The following is an 18,502-nucleotide window of genomic DNA, read 5'->3' as shown; positions in this document are numbered from 1 at the left end:
TAAAACTTTTAGTCATGCATTGTGATACTGTATTGTCACTTGTATATTGGCTTCGGGAATAATTTTCCAGAAAGGAATCAACAATAATATGATAATTGTGTGCAGACTATAGCATTGTGAATACTGACAGACTAGATCTATTCATTTCTATAACAGAAACTTAATTTCATTCTGATCATATGAAATTTTATTGCTTTTTAGACTTATCCTGTTTCATATGGGGTGGGTATGTATATGTGTATGTTCAAAATTCTTTTTGTCTTGCCACGTTTGCTGGAATTATGAATTACTTTAATAGTTTCAGTGTACTGTAATGGATATGTAAAGGTTATGTATCATTGCGTCATACTTTGTACAGACTTTTAATACAAGTTAATTTAATATTAAATGTGTTTAGATGTAGCCAATGGAAAACTAATTAATCTATATATTTTATTCAAACAAAAGCATTTTTTAATGCTGTCATTTTATCTGAGCAATAAAATCCCTGTGCCAAACTATGGTGACTAAAAAAGTTGTGCTTTCTTAGATTTAGTGCTGTGTTCAATACATGGCATAGTCTTGCGACTGGTGGGTATCTTGGCAAATCATTACCATTATTTTCTTTGAGGTTTTGTTTCTACTGTTTTTGCTTCATCCTCATTAGAAGCTCTGCGTGAATCCCTTCGTTTCACCTCACTAATTCTCATTTGCTGTTGTGTTCCCCCAACCCTTTGTTTTCTACTCCATTTCCCTGTCAGGGTATGTTTGATTTCTACTGCTACTGCATTTTCTTGCTATTCTGATAAATGCAGATCTTGCCTTGCATTAAAGAAAAGTTGAGTGTGTATGTGCATGTATGTATCTGTGTTAGTAGGTGACTATCACGTCTTAAAATGGACAAATTCACAGGCAAATTGTTCCTTCAGGATAAGCATATTGCGTTCTGCTGGGAGGATGAGAAAGGGGAGCTATTTTTTTGTGCTGGGATGTGTTGTTAATTGCTTTACTGGCCGGTTCTTTGACCTCCAAATAGATGTGTTAGTACATCAAGTTGTGGGTTGTGGATACTTTAAATGGAGAATAAGCTTTTTTTTTTTTTTTTTTTTTTTTTCTAGAGGTTCTAACTCTACTAACATCTACAGGAGTTGCCAAGAATGCTTTAGCAAATTTTAGAATTGATCAGCTGTTGAACTGATCCTAAAGCTATCAACTGTGGCCCAAAATCAATCAGTGATCCTAAATACTATATTTAAAAGAAAGTTCTTAAATCTGTATGAGAATCTAAATGTTTCTGCCAATAGATAGAACTTCTAATGTGAACACTTTAGAATATCTGAAATAGTATCAGATAATTCCTATATAGTTTATTTTATTCTATAGAATTTGTAGATGGATACATTAATACTATTTACTTGGAGAAATGTTGTATAGAAAGATCCAAACTTGTGCAGTCCCCAGTGTGTAGATATACAAGTAGCTCAGTGCAAGAGCAGTAAATTGGTGGCTTGAGTGGCTCATTGAAACTGTGTAGGCTAGCAAATCGGGCTCCTCTTACAGTTAAGTGTTGGGCAGAGACTCCAAGCCAAGAACTCTTGACATGGTTCATGAAGAGATTATCATGGGTTTGATTTATTTGCCCAAACAGAAAGTGTGGTTCTAACATGTCATTTTAAGAGAAATAGAGTACGAAGAAATCGGCTTACCCTCTTAGATGTATGGTGACATTCCTCTAGCAGTGTCTGAATGCAAATAGAAACATTCCCTAAGGATTATATTTAAGCTGCAGTAACTCTTTTTCCTCCAGTGTATTTGTTTGCTGTAGTGCTACAGCAAACTAAATAGTCTCATTTAATTACTTCTGTTTCTCCTACTGTTTTACAGAACAACGAAAGTACAAAATAAACGAAAATCCTTTAAGATTTCTTTTCTTTTTAAGAAAATAAAGTAACAAGCATTCTTGCATACCAAAATACTGAAGCAGCTGAACAAGCTGACTAAATCATGCCATTCCGGCACAGTGCTTCGTGATCGTTTTCTTTCTGGGGTGATAAGTTTAGACATAATTGAAATTGCATAGTAAGGACTTCATGATTAGAGTTGAAGTGAATCTCTTTCCCCAGAAGAACTGTAGTGACTTAACAGACTTGTACTTAACAACATCAAGGTTGTATAGTGGTAAAAATTAATTCTTACTTCCTTTATTCTTCTTAAGAAAAACAAGAGCAAGTATTACAGCTTTTTTGTATGAATGGAGTTCTGGGTTTATACCAACTTGAACACAAAAATAACCACGGGGGGAGACCTGAGGGCCATTTAATCAGTATTTTGACCTCTAATGTCAAAAGCAGGTGCTAGGAAAGAGTATAGAAACAAAGCAATTCCATATGATGCTTCCTTCCACATACAAACACAAGTACTCTCCCAGCCCTTGCACTCAAGGACATCCTGAACCAGATATGTTTTTTGTGCATTTGGTACCTGTCAGTAGTTATCTGCAAATCTGGATAACTTCCTCCTGAATCCTTGTAAAATTTTATCCTGAGCAATATTGTGTAGTGAGCAGATCGGTAGCTACACGTAGCTAGATGTTGTGTGAAAACATTTGAATCGTTAATATTTTTCTCAACTTCCCAATTGTTGGCCTATTTTGATGCTGTATGGTCCTTTCACATTTCCCTTGTGTACTCATTTTGTAAACCTCTCTTGTATTCCCCAGTCAACTTTTTCCTGTCTGAAGAGTCACAGCTGATTTTTTGCTTTTACAGCAGCTGTTCTGTGCCTTGATTACTGTTGTTGTACCTCTCTAAATCATTTTCAGGCAGGCGAGAATAAAAACTGTATGCAGTATTCAAGATGCAGGTGCACAAGTGTTATCAAGAGCATAATCGTGTTGCTGGTTCTCTCTTCTGTTTAATAGTTCTTAACACTCGCCTTTCACTTTTTAACTGCTACTGTGCACCAATCTTATGATTGAATTGATACAGCTGTTGTGACACCAGTATGTCATTCCTGACTGGTAATAGTCCAAATTAGCATTATTTTCTTGGCAGGTCCATCACTTTACACACATCCAAGCAAAATCTGTTCAGCGGTGATTATTTTTCCAAGTCAAAGCAAGAGCACAGTTAGTCTGCACTGAAAAACTGATAGGAAAAGTATAAGAAAAAAATTGTCAGGCTCTCCATCACTGAATGACGTATAAGTGGATGTAGAAAATAAATTTTGGTAATTTGGTAATAAAAGAAGGCAAGAAAGTGAAACAGCCTAATACCAAAATAAAGATGATAAACTGTTTGCAATTTTAGAACTGAAATATTTTTGGAAGATAATTTCATTCTGTTCTTGTGAAAGTAAAAGCCTCTTCTTTCAGAAGTAAAAGACTTCTGAGCAAACTTATTTTGCAAATATTCACTTATTTGCTACCGTAAAACTTTTATATAAGAACTGAAAATATTCCTGGGCTGAATAGTGGGCAATAGTAGCTTTTATTTTTTCTTCCTCCTTGATCTAGTGGAGTGTGTATGTCTATCCTCAGACTTTTATGCTTTAGTATTTAGATGAAATTATGGTTGATAGTAACTGCTCTAGTTCTTGAGCCATAACAAAATCAGTTGCAGTAGCTGCTGTTTCTTCCTACTACTCACTCTGACTGCTGTCTTAAGCCAACTAATTTTATGGCAGAAGCAATAAAATGGAGACATTTTCATTTGATTTAATCTAGTCTACTATTGACACTAGTTTGTTAGCAGAGAACAACCATTGCATTTAAATCTGATGATGTGAGAGCAATAAATCATTGTTTTAACCACTAATCTGGAGAACAGTGGTTTTAAGGCCTGAAAAAATGGAAGTTTTAAAATCCATCTCTTGTATAGTAGATTGTTGAAGATGACTTTGTCTTGAGTTGAATTGGCCACTGAGGGCGTGCTAACTTGCAAAGATGGGAGTAGAACAGAAGGGTATTTATAAAAAGGAAAGTTGGAATAATCAATAGGTTATCACAACTGAGGAAGAAACAAAACTTAAAATGTCTGGGACTGCTCTCAGCAGAGTAAACAGTATCATCATTTCATCACTGGCTTTGTGCGTATATCCGTCAGTCACAATGGGTTGGATTCCTCCATAGAGGGAATATTCTTGAAAACATTCCTCTGAAAGTTATTTTGAGGGTAAGTCTGGCTTGTTGAAGGGAAAGAAATGTTTGTTTCTCTAGATGGAAAAATTGAAGTCCCTCTTGGCTCTTGTGTACCATTGTTGGCTTCAAGGTGGTACTGAAAGTTCCCTTTGGATCAAATTCAAGGACTAAGGAAAAACTGCTGCCCAGGGTGGAGCTCTAAAGCACAGTGGCACCTTTATGCACAAGTCTCTAGGTTATAAAACTTCTTAGGAGGAAATATTACAAAACACTCACTAGGGAAAGAAAATGATGTGAACTTTTATTTCAAAATGCTGGAAGAGAACGTGATTGCAATTGAGTTTTGTTACTCCCGAAGTGGCAGAATTAGAGAAGCAAGACAACGGTCAAACACATCAAAGTAAGCAAGAGATCTTTTACTCAACTGTACACAAATTCATGATGGTCCTGGGTCTGACAGAGAACAGGGAATGTGGGTTTTCCAGCCATTGCTGTTGTGTTGAAAAAAATTTTCTGTCTTTTGTCCGGTTGAGGCAGTTGTGTCTGCTGGGTAGTTGCTCCAACACTTGATACTTTTTCTTGCTACATGTTATTCAGTCGTGGATCTAGGCAACATACCAATAACAAGTGGTGATGCTAAAGAAGGTGTCTAGTAATTTAGTATCTTAAGCATTTAGCAGAGTCTCTGCTGTGTGCTGTTCTCAATGAACTGAAGGGGTGGAAGAATTCCATAGATTAGAATTCAAACCAAGCTCTATGTAGAGAGCTTTCATATAGAAATTTATGGGCAAGCCTAATCGTATCTCACGAACTAAATGAAGGTAAAATGTATACACAAGTCAAATCTCACAGCACAGCTCATTCCATCGCTGGATTTGGGTCTATTTAATTAAGTCTGGGTTAGATTTGTTTTTTAATTCCCCAGCTCAACTACATTCTTCTTCTGAAGTCAAACAACTTAGTGATTTAAGAACCATAGCTTATTTCTCTGGGTATTCCTTGATGCTAAGTAAGTTACCTAGATCAGATAAATACTATGATGTCCTGAGTCTTTTGTTTTCTTTTCTAAACCAGTTTTAATTGAGGTGATAACTTCCTGGCCCTTGCAAAAAGGTAATGTTCCATTACAAAAAGAGGTGCTGTCTTTTTAACTGAGTAGAGTTCTCAGTCACCTCTTCTCATTGTTGCAGCATGTCTGTTTTTTCAGTCCCTGTGGTGTTGGTGTCTCTTTCCACTGTTTAGCTCGGTGGAATTTACTTTCATTTAATCATTCATTTGCAGCATGTCAGTGGAAAATCGGAGGCACCTGCCACTGAATTGGAAAGAATTCACAGGGGTGTTCAGCTCTTTATGTGTTTTTAGTTGCTGAAAGAAGTCACCAAGGGGCTCCTGAAATGAGTATGGCATTAATAATTCTCTCCTGTCTGAACTGAAAGTCTAGCTGGATCACTAGCCTATAAGAAATGGGTGTGTAAAATGGTATTTTTAAACACACTGTTGTGATCACCATGGTAATTTGGGACTCAAGCACCAGGACAGTAAAATAATTTTTTCAGGCTATGTTGTCTTATGGCAACTACTTGCTGTTAACATTCTGGCTGCATATTTGAAACTGTAGCCCTTCTTAAGAGATTGTTGCATTTCAAAACACTTGTGTAGTATGGTGCAGGTGGCAGAACTGGAAGGAACAACAACTCTTGACTCCACATGCACTGTCTAAATTTCTTTCTTCCTACTGTACAGAGTGGTAACCATTAAATAATAAGCATCGTCAATTTTTACCTGAGGCTGCTGTGTTTGCTTCAGGAAAGCCCGTTTTAACTGGAAGGGGCCTTTTCCATCACGTATCTGCAGTTATGTATGAGGAATTCAGTTAGAGCTTGATTCTGACTTCCATTGCTGTGAGGATGTAATTGCTTCTCCCCTTCTCTCCATTCCTCAGCAAATCAATGTTTTCTTCTACAGCTTCCATCTCAGTCCAGACATGCACCCTACCTCAACATATCAGTCAACCTACACAGGCTGTGGCATTGTCTTTTCCAGCTCCACCCTGAAGACAAGCTGGCTTGCGTTATAAAAAGAGGTGCTCTTGAAACAGTTTTCTGGTTCCACCACCACCACCTTTTTTTTTTTGTTTGTTTGTTTTTCCCCTATTGGTAACTGTCCAGTTCAAAGCAACTCAGAAGGGCAATGTGCTACTTCTCTAGCTACTCACTCTGAGGGTTAGACTACGTTCTGGGAACTCTTGTTCACGTGAGCTCAAATTAAAAAAAAAAAAAAACAAAAAAAAAAAAAAAACACTTTCTGTACAGTCTTGTGATGTAAATCTGCTCCCCAGGTTATTCAGCATGTCCTGTAAATCTTAGAGCACTTAGAAAAGTTCATCAATTAATGGAAAGAGGATCTTGCTCTTAACAGCTGCAGAACTTGTGCTGCAATATAATTCTGTAACTTGGTACTTCAGGTGGGAACTCCGGTGCTTTATGCTGTGCAGTTTGGTATGTAACATATTCTCCTGTCTTACAGTAATTGCCTCCTAAATGGCTCTGAAGGTTATTTAGTGCATTTATGCTGTTGATATTTGCCTCAGTCAGATGCTTCCTGCTCATTAGATTAAATCAATATCCAGGTTTAATCTTATCTACAGCTGAGGCTTCAGGTAACTAGTACCAGGCCAGCTGAGCTCCAAATACAGATAGTGATGTTCTGCTTAAGGCGTCTAGGACATTAAAGGCAACGTCTGTCCATTTCTTTCATTTTCTCACTCGCTGAAATCTTCTTGACAGAATAGGTTTTCTACTTCATAATACAATGCAGTAAGTTCTTTATTTACACTTGTCAGTAAAATGTATTACCCTTTGGTGTTAATGGCACCCCGTAAGTGCATGCTCTCAGAATCATGCCATTTTTGAACTGTGTTAAGCTTTCAAAGCTAAACTTTGAAAAATCAAGCACAATCCTTCCAATACCCATATGCACGTATGGTAAAGCACTGGTGGAATTTCCCAGATAGGCTCATTCTAGGGAAGGAAATATTGTCTACCTAAAACAATCTGCGAGAGAAAAAAAACAACAAACCATTATGCATTATTTTTCTCACTGCCTGCTGTTTCTCTCTCCTTGTGAGATTCTGCTACCTCCATGTTATCTGTCTCTAATGCCAAGCTAAGCTGTCTTCCCTATTTCCTACTAGTGTTCAGAATCTCCCTCAAGATAACAGTTTAGGTTTCTTTATCCTGGTATTTGGTCATAGTTTGTTCACACCCACAGAAACAGCAGTTGCTCATGCATGGGAGTAGGTATACAGTTACCTGCTTTGCAAATCCAGCATGTGCTGCTTCATGAACATGAAGAAGGGGAAGAGGATTGTTGTTTCAGCTGGTTCCGCTCGTAATGTAGCTATGGAGGCAGAGCAGCTCATATCAGTGTTAAGGACAGAGTAGTTAGAACAATAACAACGAACATATCCTCTGTGAGAGGCTTTTTCCATGCTAAAGCTACTGAATTCTGACTCAGTCCTGCTGCCTACTGTTGTAGAATATCCCTTCAGCAAACTGAGCGTAGCACGCTCTGTCGAAGGGAAGCATTCCAACTGTTGCATGCAAAACTGAGAAGGGAACCTGAAAAGGACTGAAAATGACAGGGTGAAAGACAAAAATAGAAAATAAAGGCTAACAGGAAAAGAGAGACTGAGTAACAATAGAGGGTGAGCAGTAAATCCGGTTTGCCTTTCTAGCTCAGGAAGGTGTCTTGAAATCTGTATTTCGGGGCACCCACTGGGTGGTCACCAGAGCTCTTTTGAGTGTGTGAAATGAAATGGAAAACAATAGCTCGGCGGCAATTGCTTTTTTTCTTCTGATGAGATGTTCCTTGAATTACCAGCACGACTCCTGCTTGATTTAGCAGGGAATACAGCCAGGCATTTCCTGAAACGACAGCACTACATGATGCTATTAGAAATGCTAAGTGAAAGGTTCTGCTGTGAATAATGAAGGAAAGGGAATAGGATATGGGAGTGTGCCCCACTAAACCGTATCTGCAACAAAAGGGGGAATGAAATGTAGTGCAGCTGAACAGGGGCCATCTACCCAGACTGAAAATCTACATCTCTTCTTTGAACAAGCGGATGATAGGAAGCGAGAAGATCTCTTGGGAAGAGATGTGTATTTTTGGAATGGTTAGAAGCTGATGCCAGCATTGTTTGTGTTCATCCTTGTCATTTATTTTTTTTCTCCTATTGTCTGTTAAACTCTTAGCTCAGTGCTTCTTTATGGAGACTTTTTGCTGGTAAATGTAAATATTGTTCATGTTCTTGGCTAATGTCCCATTTTGACTGGCCACCATGTATGCATGTATCTGCTTACTCATCTGTTCCACTATCTCCAAATAACCAATAGATGTTTCCTTTTTAAAGAAAGCTTCTTCTCTGAACCTTTCAAAGATAGCAATGCTGTACATGGCTCCAAGAGCACTGCACTGACTTGGCAGAAACTACTTCAGAATTGCTACTCCTCCTCCCTGCTTACAGCCCTTAAGAAAAAAATGTGATGACCCCTCATTTTTCTGTTATTCAGCACATTTTTGTGGTCTTTTATTTCATTAAATTTCAAACTGTTTTAATTTTCTCCTTCCCTCACCTTCTCTCTTCAGCAAAGCTGATGTTAGAAAGACTGCCTCTGATTCAAATGGACAGGGAGACCCAAAAGGACATTACTGTGACAAATTAATGAGTAATAGGTGTAATTTTTAATGTAATTTGTAATCACTAATTTGTAGTGATTATATTCACTACAAATAACTACAAAATAAGATTACGAAACTTTATTAACTGTTACGGAGAAAAAGCTTCATGAGCCATTTTACCTCCTTCTCCCACTCTGCCTTTGCTGTGGACTTGTTCTCTACCCACCAGTGGAGCTCAATACTAGCATCGCAAACAACCAAAGGGCCATTTCTATAAGACTATGGATATATTTTCCAGGTGGTAATCAAATGAAATCAATAATCCTGTGTGAAAGTTAGGAAACAAAGGTATTGTTGTTCCCACCACCGATGATCAGCCTGGAGGACAGGTGGCAGAATCTGTTTTGGAGCACAAAATGCAGGTTAAAAAGAATGTAATCAGCGCTGAAGGAATTTGGGCAGGATGCCATAGATAATAGCTTTCCTTTTAGGAGGGACAATAAGAATGATATGGATGTCTTGAATAGCTGTGGTCATTAATAACCCCGAGTAAGCGAGAGGTCTCTTCTCCCATATTACCCAAACAGCAATGTGATGCTGGCTTCTGGGAAAAGCCAATAGCTGTTATTGCAGAGCAACTGTTTCAACAAGGCCTTTGTTGTTTCCTTTCTCGCTATACCACCCAGTGGGACTCATCCTTTCTCTGAAATGATGCTCAATCCATGTTGTTATGTTGTTACAGTAGACTAAGATTATACTTTCGTGGAAGGTATTTCCATATATCTGGTGAGCTACCCTTATTCGTGTGTCTTAAAACTTCTTGAATTGTTGAAGTTCCTCTTCCACGGCGCACACTGCATATGAAATCTGTGGAAGTTATCTTAAATCGTCATTTAACGAGACAAGTAGACCTTCCCAGATGGATAATACAATAAAATCAGGAGAAAAATAATCTGGGGGTCCAAGAACATAGTGGAATTCAGAGTAGATATAAGATTTAAAAATCCTCAGTCTTGCATGTCAACATTTTTAAACGTCAACAGTGTAACAAAAATAAAGTAGATGTAAACAATTTCAGAAATAAGCACAGTGAAATGTATTATGTTGCTTGGATCTTGGCAGTCATCTCCAGTGAAATAATAGCAGGAAATTATAGAGAAAAAAAATAGTGAAATCATTCAGCAGTCATTGGGTATTCATGTGAGTCTTCTGTGTTGAGATAACACTTAGGTTTATTTGTATTATAGAATGAAAGATTGCTGTTATAAATGGAAACTGTTAAAGGTTTTGTAGCTCAGGCTAAAGGTTATCCAGGCTGCTGCAACAGATATCCTAATTCTAACAAAAGATATACAGTAAGGACAGAACATTATAACTGGAAGTAATCTAAAAATATACATAAGAAGAAGAATTTTGCCGTGCTAGGCACTTGTTAGAGCTGATAAGAATTGTGACTGTTGGTTTTTAACTTGTTCCTTCAAATATGTGAAGCTGTATCGAAACCAAATCATGCCATTTTTGAGATTTCACATGGGCTCTTGTTAAGGAGCGTCTATTTTTCTTTCCAGAGTGAACTCTTTTTTGCCCACATATAAATTCACTGAAGGTTTAACCTTCTTTGGAAGTGTTCTGATTGTGAATGCTGTTAATGAGTTTTGTAGGGGTATAATGGGGGAATCGATTCAGGTCAGTGTGTGTGTGAGTGGGAACAGAGCTCAAGGGTACTGACATATATAGTCTGATTAATTGCTCTAGTACCTGGAATGAGTTTGAGATGAGTGTTACTCAGACCTCTGTCACCTTACCTGGGTGCCTGAAACTCTAGGAAAATACGTAGATGAAATCTAAAATGCTTTTAACCTTGCAAACTATTTTCACTACCAGACTAAAAATGTCATTGTGGGATCTGGCTTTGTGCATCTCCTAGCTTTTGGTGCATTTGTCTAAACTATTAAAATCCTCTGTTATTCTACAAAAATAATTAAAAAAAAAAAAAAATACATAGCCATTTCAGTATGATGCTAAGACCTGAAATTTGTCCATGTGTAATATACCATGTTGTGGAACCAGGCCAGCTACAACTGGTACAAAGTTCATGGCTTGCAATTTGGATCAGGGTCCCTTTTGAAAGGGTTATCCGTTGTTTAAAATAGCTGATTTTTACAGGCAAGTATTTACTTTTGTCCTCAACTGTAAATAAACGTGGATTGGCTTGTCTGATCTGTTATGCTTGTGTATACCAGAGCACCTCCCTGCATCATGCAGATGCTCAGCCTGGCCCGTGCAGCCTGCAGCACCCAGCAGCAGACATCCTCCCTGGACTTGAAGGTGAGGTGTTGTAAGGACTGGATCCGCCACTATTGCTGTACCCAATAGCACCAAGGCACTGTAAGCCTGTCTCAACTAAGCATCTTTTTCCCCAAAGAGGTAGTGATTCATGTGAATGACATCTCAGCTGGGCTTTAGGAATATCTTGTAACTGCTATGAACTTTCTGCCAGCTGCTGCCAGGCCTTTGGTGATTGGTCTTTGCCAACCAAACTGCACCGAGGACTGGAGTACAAGATGCAGATTATTATTTTTGCCTGGTTTTCTAGTTGGTCAAAGTCCTTTTGTACTGTTGTGTCTTGGGTGTTGGAGGTCTTCTCTTAATTTAATCTCCTATAATAACTTTATGAGATTGCTGTTTCTCATTGATGGCACTGTTGGTAAGGGTTTCTTTTTCTTCCTCTTGTAGATTGAAATCAGAATAGTTGCACAGTGGTTGCAAGGTTCACCCTTCTTTTGCTTTAAGGATATCAGTGCTGTATTTACAGTTCCCCATGCTGTAGGACCCCACTGACATCAAAGCAGAAAGCTAAAGTCAGTAGTTCAGTAAACGCAGCGGCTATTTATATTCAGGCTACTTAGTGCCCAAGTTCATTGATATACTCATTTTGCTAGAGAACTTTTAAGACAGCCTCCTACTGATGAATATTTTCTCATTTTTGTCACACTCTAAGTGGTAAAGTTTGTATGTTGATTCCCCATTATCTTGAGCTTATTTACATGGTACTGGTGGGAGTGACTGTAAGATGTACCAGTTCAGGTGTCTGTCAGAATAGGGGTGCACAATGCCGTATTTATTTTACAAATGTGTAAAGGACTATATGAATTTGTCTGTACATGTATAAATTGGAGGCAGAGAGGATGTTGTGACTGGGTGTTGAAGTAATCAAGACCATAATGTGTATAATCAGTTGTGACAATTCCTTGCTGTTCGCATGGGACAGGCTTAGTGCACGTTCTGGGTCCCAAGTATCTCGGGGTGATCAGCAACCCAAACAGGAGGGGCCAGTTTCAGCAAAGCAAAGCTGTACTGTGGGGCAACATGAGTGGCTGAGGTGCAGCTGGAAAGAAGTGTGATGAGAAGATTGGCACAAGCCCTGAGCAGATGCCTTAGATGTAACACGTGTGCTTCCATGTTAAGACCTACTACTCCTCAACTTCCTTTGCCAGAATTTGTTCTGAAGCTACGTGGTGAGCTTCGGGAGGAGGGGAAGTTCAGAGTTGTAAACAAAAACCCCAAAATGCCACAGACAAAAGACACTGTTAAATTGATTCATGGCAGAATGTCTCAATCTGTGTTTAAGAAAAAGAAAAGGTGAAGCAAGACTTGTGTATCCAAGCAACTCTAAAGCCTTTACTGTTGCCATGGGAGGTTTTATCAATGACGCATTGGTTGAAATTGTCCTTTTCTTGTAACTGAAGTCTATGGTAGGAAGAAGAGGGGGTTTTCTAGGCAGATAGCCCCCCTCCTGCAGAGAATCAGCAAGGAACAGATTGGAGCAGAGTCACACACACAGAGATATGCACAAGGGTCTGATCAAAAGAAGAATGATAGAGCTTGGTCATCTCCAAACTATAAATACAAGATCCTCCCTGAGGCTCCGCTTTTGGAACCATTTGTTCCTCCACAATCAGTGTACAGGTAAAACAAATACAATATTTGCCATGAAAAGAGAATTCACCTGCTGTCTCTTGATTAGTCTAAGCAGAAATATTTGTGGTGTCTTACCAAGTGGACTCAGAAAAGCAAATCCTCAAACATGTACTTAACCTTTTTTTTTAGTACACACACACACACACACACACACACACACACACACACACACACAAAGATGCATTGTAGGCATCACCTGATGCTGAATATTGCACGGATGTGGCATTTTTGTGTGGCGCATGGCTTTTGGTAGGCAGGATTCTCATTTAGCATTATTGATGCACAGATCTTTCTCAGACCGAGGAAAGTAGGTTTAAGAGAGTATTTACCTGCATCTGTGGTTTGAAAGATGGCCAAGGAAAGAGAATAAACATATTGTGTGTTATGTGACCAAGGAATAGATTTATAAATGAAAATCTGGAGTTACACGTACTTCTCACTCCCAGAGTAAAGCTTTTCAGTCAGTTCCAGAGAGCAGATGCCCAACAAACATCTTTGTGCAGGAAAAGGAAATATTTCCTTAAACATCCTGCAGCAAACGTGACTGATTGAGCTTCCCTTTCCTTCTGCCTGGTGCATTTCCCTTCTTTGCACAGACAGGATCTAACCAGATTTGCAGAGTATGAACTGCAGGATACTTTCAACTTCATAACTATGAAATGGTTCGTTTAGCAGGACAAAGGCCAAGCCGGCAGACACCCTTTTTCCAGCTCAGCATGTGCATAGCAATGGGAGGGTGGCAAGGAGCTTTTGTTAATCTCAACCGAGCTGGCAAGAATGCTGCAAAATGAAGTCTTTGAAGATGTTTTTTTTTTTTTTTCTTCATTTTTAAAGTAACAGCTTGTTCAAGAAAGCTTGGAAATCTTGCAAAAAAAAAAAAATCCACAGAATATTGCAAGACCTCCCTGGCAGTCATGTAACTTAGGCAAATTTCCCCAGTATCAATTAGCCTCTACATTTTCCTTTAACAGCTATTTTTTCACAGGTTCTGTTCTGATGCAACTGTGAAAATGTTTTTCCTCCAGCTTGAATGCACTTTTTGAAAAAAAAGCGGAGTGGCAGAAAGGATTAGGGTATCAGGTCAGGTTGGGGCTGATCCAAGCAGCAGTGGTTTTTTGTTTTATTTTTTTGTTTTCCTTTTATTTTAAACTTGTAGAAATTGAAAGCTTAAAGGGCTTCACGCTTAGAGCTGTTCCCAAAATAGCTGGGACTCATAGTCCACTTCCTAACGGGCTCACATCACAAGACCAACCGCTGCCACTTGCTCTTTTGTCTGAGTCTCCAGTGGAGTGCTGGGCTGCTGGCTCCTTCACAAGGGAGGTTCCCACTTCCCCAGAGGTGACCCTCTCCAGGAGCTCTCTCCCCCAAAGTGACCTAGGTAAAGGTTGCCCTCTGGCCACCAACATCACACCCCATCTTCTTGAGCCCAAACAATCCCGTGCCTTTCACAAAAAAAAAAAAAAAAAAAAAAAAAAAAGTGACCAACCAGAGATGGATTTAGGTGGTTTTTATTTTTATGCGAAATCATAAATACAAAATAAAAATAGTAAACAAGTGCTGTAGATTTTTATTTTCACTGGGATGAGGTTCAGGCCTGATCCTGAGCACTTCTGATTTTTAAGCTCCAGGACTATGTTTTGGTCTTGGAAAACAAAACAGAGCAAAAAAACAATTTACACCCTGAAGCCAGTGACGTCAGTAACAGCATTCAATTGGTTTGTTTGTTTGGTTTTCTTTTAAAGCACAGCAACAAGTACATTGAAGGACGAGATTAATCATATATTTATTTTTTTTTAAACGGGGCCCCCTTCCTGCTAGTATTGTTGGGTGCTGCCCCCCTGGCCTCAGCGAAACTTCCTTCCATCAGCAAGGAGCTGTGGTTTTGGTTGGGCGATGCTGTGTTTACTGGTACATACACAGTTAGCACTGGCTTCTTCCAAGAGGTTTTCATATGCAATTGTTGGATTTTAGTTATAAATGGACCCAGCCCTGCCATGACATGAAGCTGTCTATCAGGAATTTTGGCTTGTTAAAAAAAAATAAATCCCTTCAAAGGTGTGAGTTTTCCTCCCTCCCCCCCAGGATAGCCATTCTGATGGGATTCTAAATGTTAGCAACCAACTCCTCAGAAAGATTTCACCTTCTGGTAGACCCCAAATCCTGCAGCACTTCTGTAGGCTCTAGAGTAATGATACGTGCTGGCATGTCTGCAAGGTTGGGACTTTTTTCTTTTAATTCTTTAATTTGAGACAAATTCCCATTAAATTGATGAGATCTGTAAAAAAACACGAAGTGAAGTCTGCAGGAGTTGAGCTGATATCCATTGACTCTTTTTGCTAGACACTAGAGGTCTGAGTGATGGTGTAACATGTCAGTAGGAAAGGGCTGGGTGACAAAAACAGTTGGACGTTACCATTTAAAATACAAATAAAATAACCATGAAAGAAATAAAGGCACCAAACCATATAACAAGCCAACTTTGGTATTTTCCTGCAAAACATATGCATTTAAATACATTTACAGTTTACAAGGTTATACTGCTTTAAAAAAAGAAGTTGCAATGATGAAATAGAGAATATTTCATTCTTGTACCAAAACTATATATCACATCACAACAACAACATTATAGCTTTCATTTAAATGTAGACAGTATAAGAACTGCACCTCTTTATAGAACAGAACTAGTTCTAGACATATTGCTCTGCTTTTGTACTGTCTGACGGGTTCGGACCCTGCAGTGTATGCGCTTGAAATGAAGGTAACCTTTCAAGGGGTGAAATTTGTGCTCAGTATTCAACATCTATATATGCAGGGGCAACGCTTTGGTCTCTCCTCCAGGTCTGTGTATGTATTGATGCTGTTGGGGTGTTAATTTTGCTAAGCAAAGCCAAAACGCAGTCAATATGAACCTGTCACGCCCCCCGGTAATGGTTAGTCTGTAAGTCTCGGCATCATCAGAAACTTGTAGGAGTTAATACCCGGTTTAGGTGGTGCTGTATTGCTGTGTGTTTGTGAGGGCCCCACGAGGTTGTAGCGTTGTGCTCTGAGTACTCACAGCACGTTTCCTCCCTAGCTGTTGGCAGAAAGCTCCTTATGCCAGTACAGATGCTGCCGGTCTGCAGCAGAAATCTGTGTCGATTTAAAGGTACAAGATTTTTTTTTCCCCTCTTCACAATTTGTGCGAGAGAGCATCACACCACCCCTTAGCCCCTTCTTTAAGAAACATTTGTCTCTACAGTGTAAAAAGGAAAGGTGTGTTAATGTTCCAGGCTGTGGTGAAGTTTAACAGGTGCTGAGCTCAGAAGAGTTATGGTGCCCAGAGCATCTTCCTTCCAGTCTGCAGGTACCAGGACGCTATGGAGGAGCTACGAGGGCTGTGAGAGCCATAACTTCACATCTCCCAATTACCGTCCATAAAGGCTCAGTCAAAATAATCGGAGAAAGTTTTCTAGCACTTAATTTCTGTCTGATTAGGTAAATGAAGGAAAGCACACATTAACAAAGTTACAGGAGTGAGTCAAGCAAGTGCATGTCCAACTGAACACACGTGATTCAAAACAGGCGGCAAGTAGTGCTCATCAGCAAGGCCACGGAAGCCTCCCATAACCTAACCATCAATATCAGGGGCAATATTTATGTTTCCAGTCTCCTGTAGTGCAGTTAAGAGGACGCAGAGGGTCGCCCTGCTGGAGCCACGACATGCAAAGGTCTCATAGGTCTCCGAACCTAGTCCTGCAGTAATTCTGGCAACCTGCAATGAGTTCATATTCAAGTAAAAACAGAACAGAAGCTGACAAAGGAGAAGGGATGGAGAACCTAGGATAATCTCTGTACTCTGCTAAACAACAGCAACTGTCTGAAATCACTTTCAAAAGTCTCATAGGCACACAGAGCAATGCACTCCTTTGAGGGACAAACACAACTGAAGAAAATCAATCACATGCCTTTCTCCAAACAGTTACTTGCTGCGGGATTAAGGACCAAGGCTAATGTCATGCTTTAGACAGGAACTCTAGTTTAGTTGCCCAAACTGAAGAAGAACAAAAGAAAAAAACCTTAACCAGTTAAAGCCACGGCAGAACTCAGTCAGACGCAGGTTTTCAGGAGAGAAAATGAAGCAGGGAAGCTTCTCCTCCATGCCAGTGCGCAGCCGATGGCCTGTCCCAGCAGCCAGGCAGTGCCCTGAGAGGCACCAGCAGCAGGAGCAGGCGCCGAAGTGCTCCCAAAGCCTCCCACGGTAACACCGGCCGGGGCCAGAGCTGCAGCGGGGGCCGTCAGGCAGATGGAGGCAGCGACAGCAGCCAGGCTCGGCCCTGGAGGACTTGGCCACGGCTCTCCCGGGCTCCTTGGTGCCCGCTGCCACCCCGGGGAGGTGGGTGCCAGTGCCGGCATGGCAGGCAAGTGGTAGCAGGGCCCAGAGTGGTGCTCCAAGGGCCCGACGGGAGGCTGGGCTGGCAGGCAGAGGGGCGCTGCCCTGCCTAGGGCCGCCGCTTGCTGGGGTGCCCCGTTAAGACAGCCTCTAGGCAGGGGAGCGCTGCAGCGCCCGGCGGCCGAGCTGGCCGCAGATGCTCCCGGCGCAGCGGGCGAGCAGCCCGGGACTGGTCCCTGCCTGTGCCCCTGGGCAACAGAGCCCGGCAGCGCCGGCTCAGAGCCGTCCATCTGCGGCCCTGCAGGGCCGGGGGAGCCGAGCAGCCCTGCTCAGACGTAGTTCTTCTTGTCGTACTCTCCGTTGGAGGTGGGCCGCCGCGGTGCCGAGTACTTGACGGGGAAGGAGGTCTCGTCGCGCTGCGAGCAGGAGCAGCAGCAGATGAGGCAGCCTCCAAAGAGCAGCAGGGCCGTGGCCGCCCAGCCGATGTAGAGCGCGGCCCCCATCTCCCGCTTCTGGGACGGCGGCACAGAGGGGTCGTAGAAGTCGCTGATGACGATGTTGGCGAACCAGCAGAGCGGGACGAGGACCAGGATCCCGCAGAGGATGTAGATGGCCCCGCCGGCGATCACGATGCGGGATTTCATCTTGCCGGGCCGGATGCAGTTGGTGCACTGGGCGCCCACCACGGTCACCATGAGCGCCACCAGCCCCAGCAGCGCCACGATGACCGTGAGCGCCCGGCCCGCCTGCACCTCGGGCTTCAGCGCCAGGATGGAGTCGTACACCTTGCACTGCATCTGCCCCGTGCTCTGCACCACGCAGTTCATCCACAGCCCTTCCCAGATGGTCTGCGCCACCACGATGTTCACGTCGATGAAGGCTGACACCTGCCACATGGGCAGCCCGCAGGCCAGGATCACCCCCACCCAGCCCAGGATGCCCAGCCCCAGCCCCAAAATCTCCAGCGCGGCCGAAGTCATGCTGCCGCCGCTGCTCTGCCCCAGCCTCCGCAGAAGGGACGGCGCTGGCTGCCGCGCACCTCTCGCCCCCGGGCAGCTGCCGAGCCGGCTCTGAGCGCCGCCGGCCCCGGGCAGCGCTATTTGAGGAGCCGCGGGGCGCCCTCCCACCGCCCTCCGGCCCTCCCCCGGCCCGGCCCTTTTTCCGCGGGGGGGCTCGAAGCAGCCCCGGCCGCCGCAGCACCGCCCGCCCCGGGGGGAGCCGAGCGGGGCCGGGGCCGGGGGCGCGGAGCTCCCCCGCTGCTCCCCCGCTGCTCCCCCGCTGCTGCCGGCTGCCGGGGGGCTCCCGCCTGAGCTGGGGAAGGCTCCCTCGGCTCCCGGCACCCTGCTGCCCGC

General features: G+C 42.1%; 1 protein-coding gene across 1 annotated transcript; it reads right to left on the bottom strand.

Moving 5' to 3' along the window:
- Positions 1-14,273: 14,273 nt before the first annotated feature.
- CLDN5 (claudin 5) lies at positions 14,274-18,215 on the bottom strand. Its single transcript, XM_084539022.1, has one exon. The coding sequence runs from the start codon at positions 18,128-18,130 to the stop codon at positions 17,480-17,482; it is 651 nt and encodes a 216-aa protein (XP_084395148.1). The 5' UTR covers positions 18,131-18,215; the 3' UTR covers positions 14,274-17,479.
- Positions 18,216-18,502: the final 287 nt, after the last annotated feature.

Source organism: Aythya ferina (genome assembly GCF_964211825.1).
Source record: "Aythya ferina genome assembly, chromosome: 17".
In the NCBI taxonomy this organism is placed as follows: domain Eukaryota; kingdom Metazoa; phylum Chordata; class Aves; order Anseriformes; family Anatidae; genus Aythya; species Aythya ferina.
The sequence above is the reverse complement of the archived record's forward strand: the minus strand, read 5'-3'. Positions and strand labels throughout refer to the sequence as shown.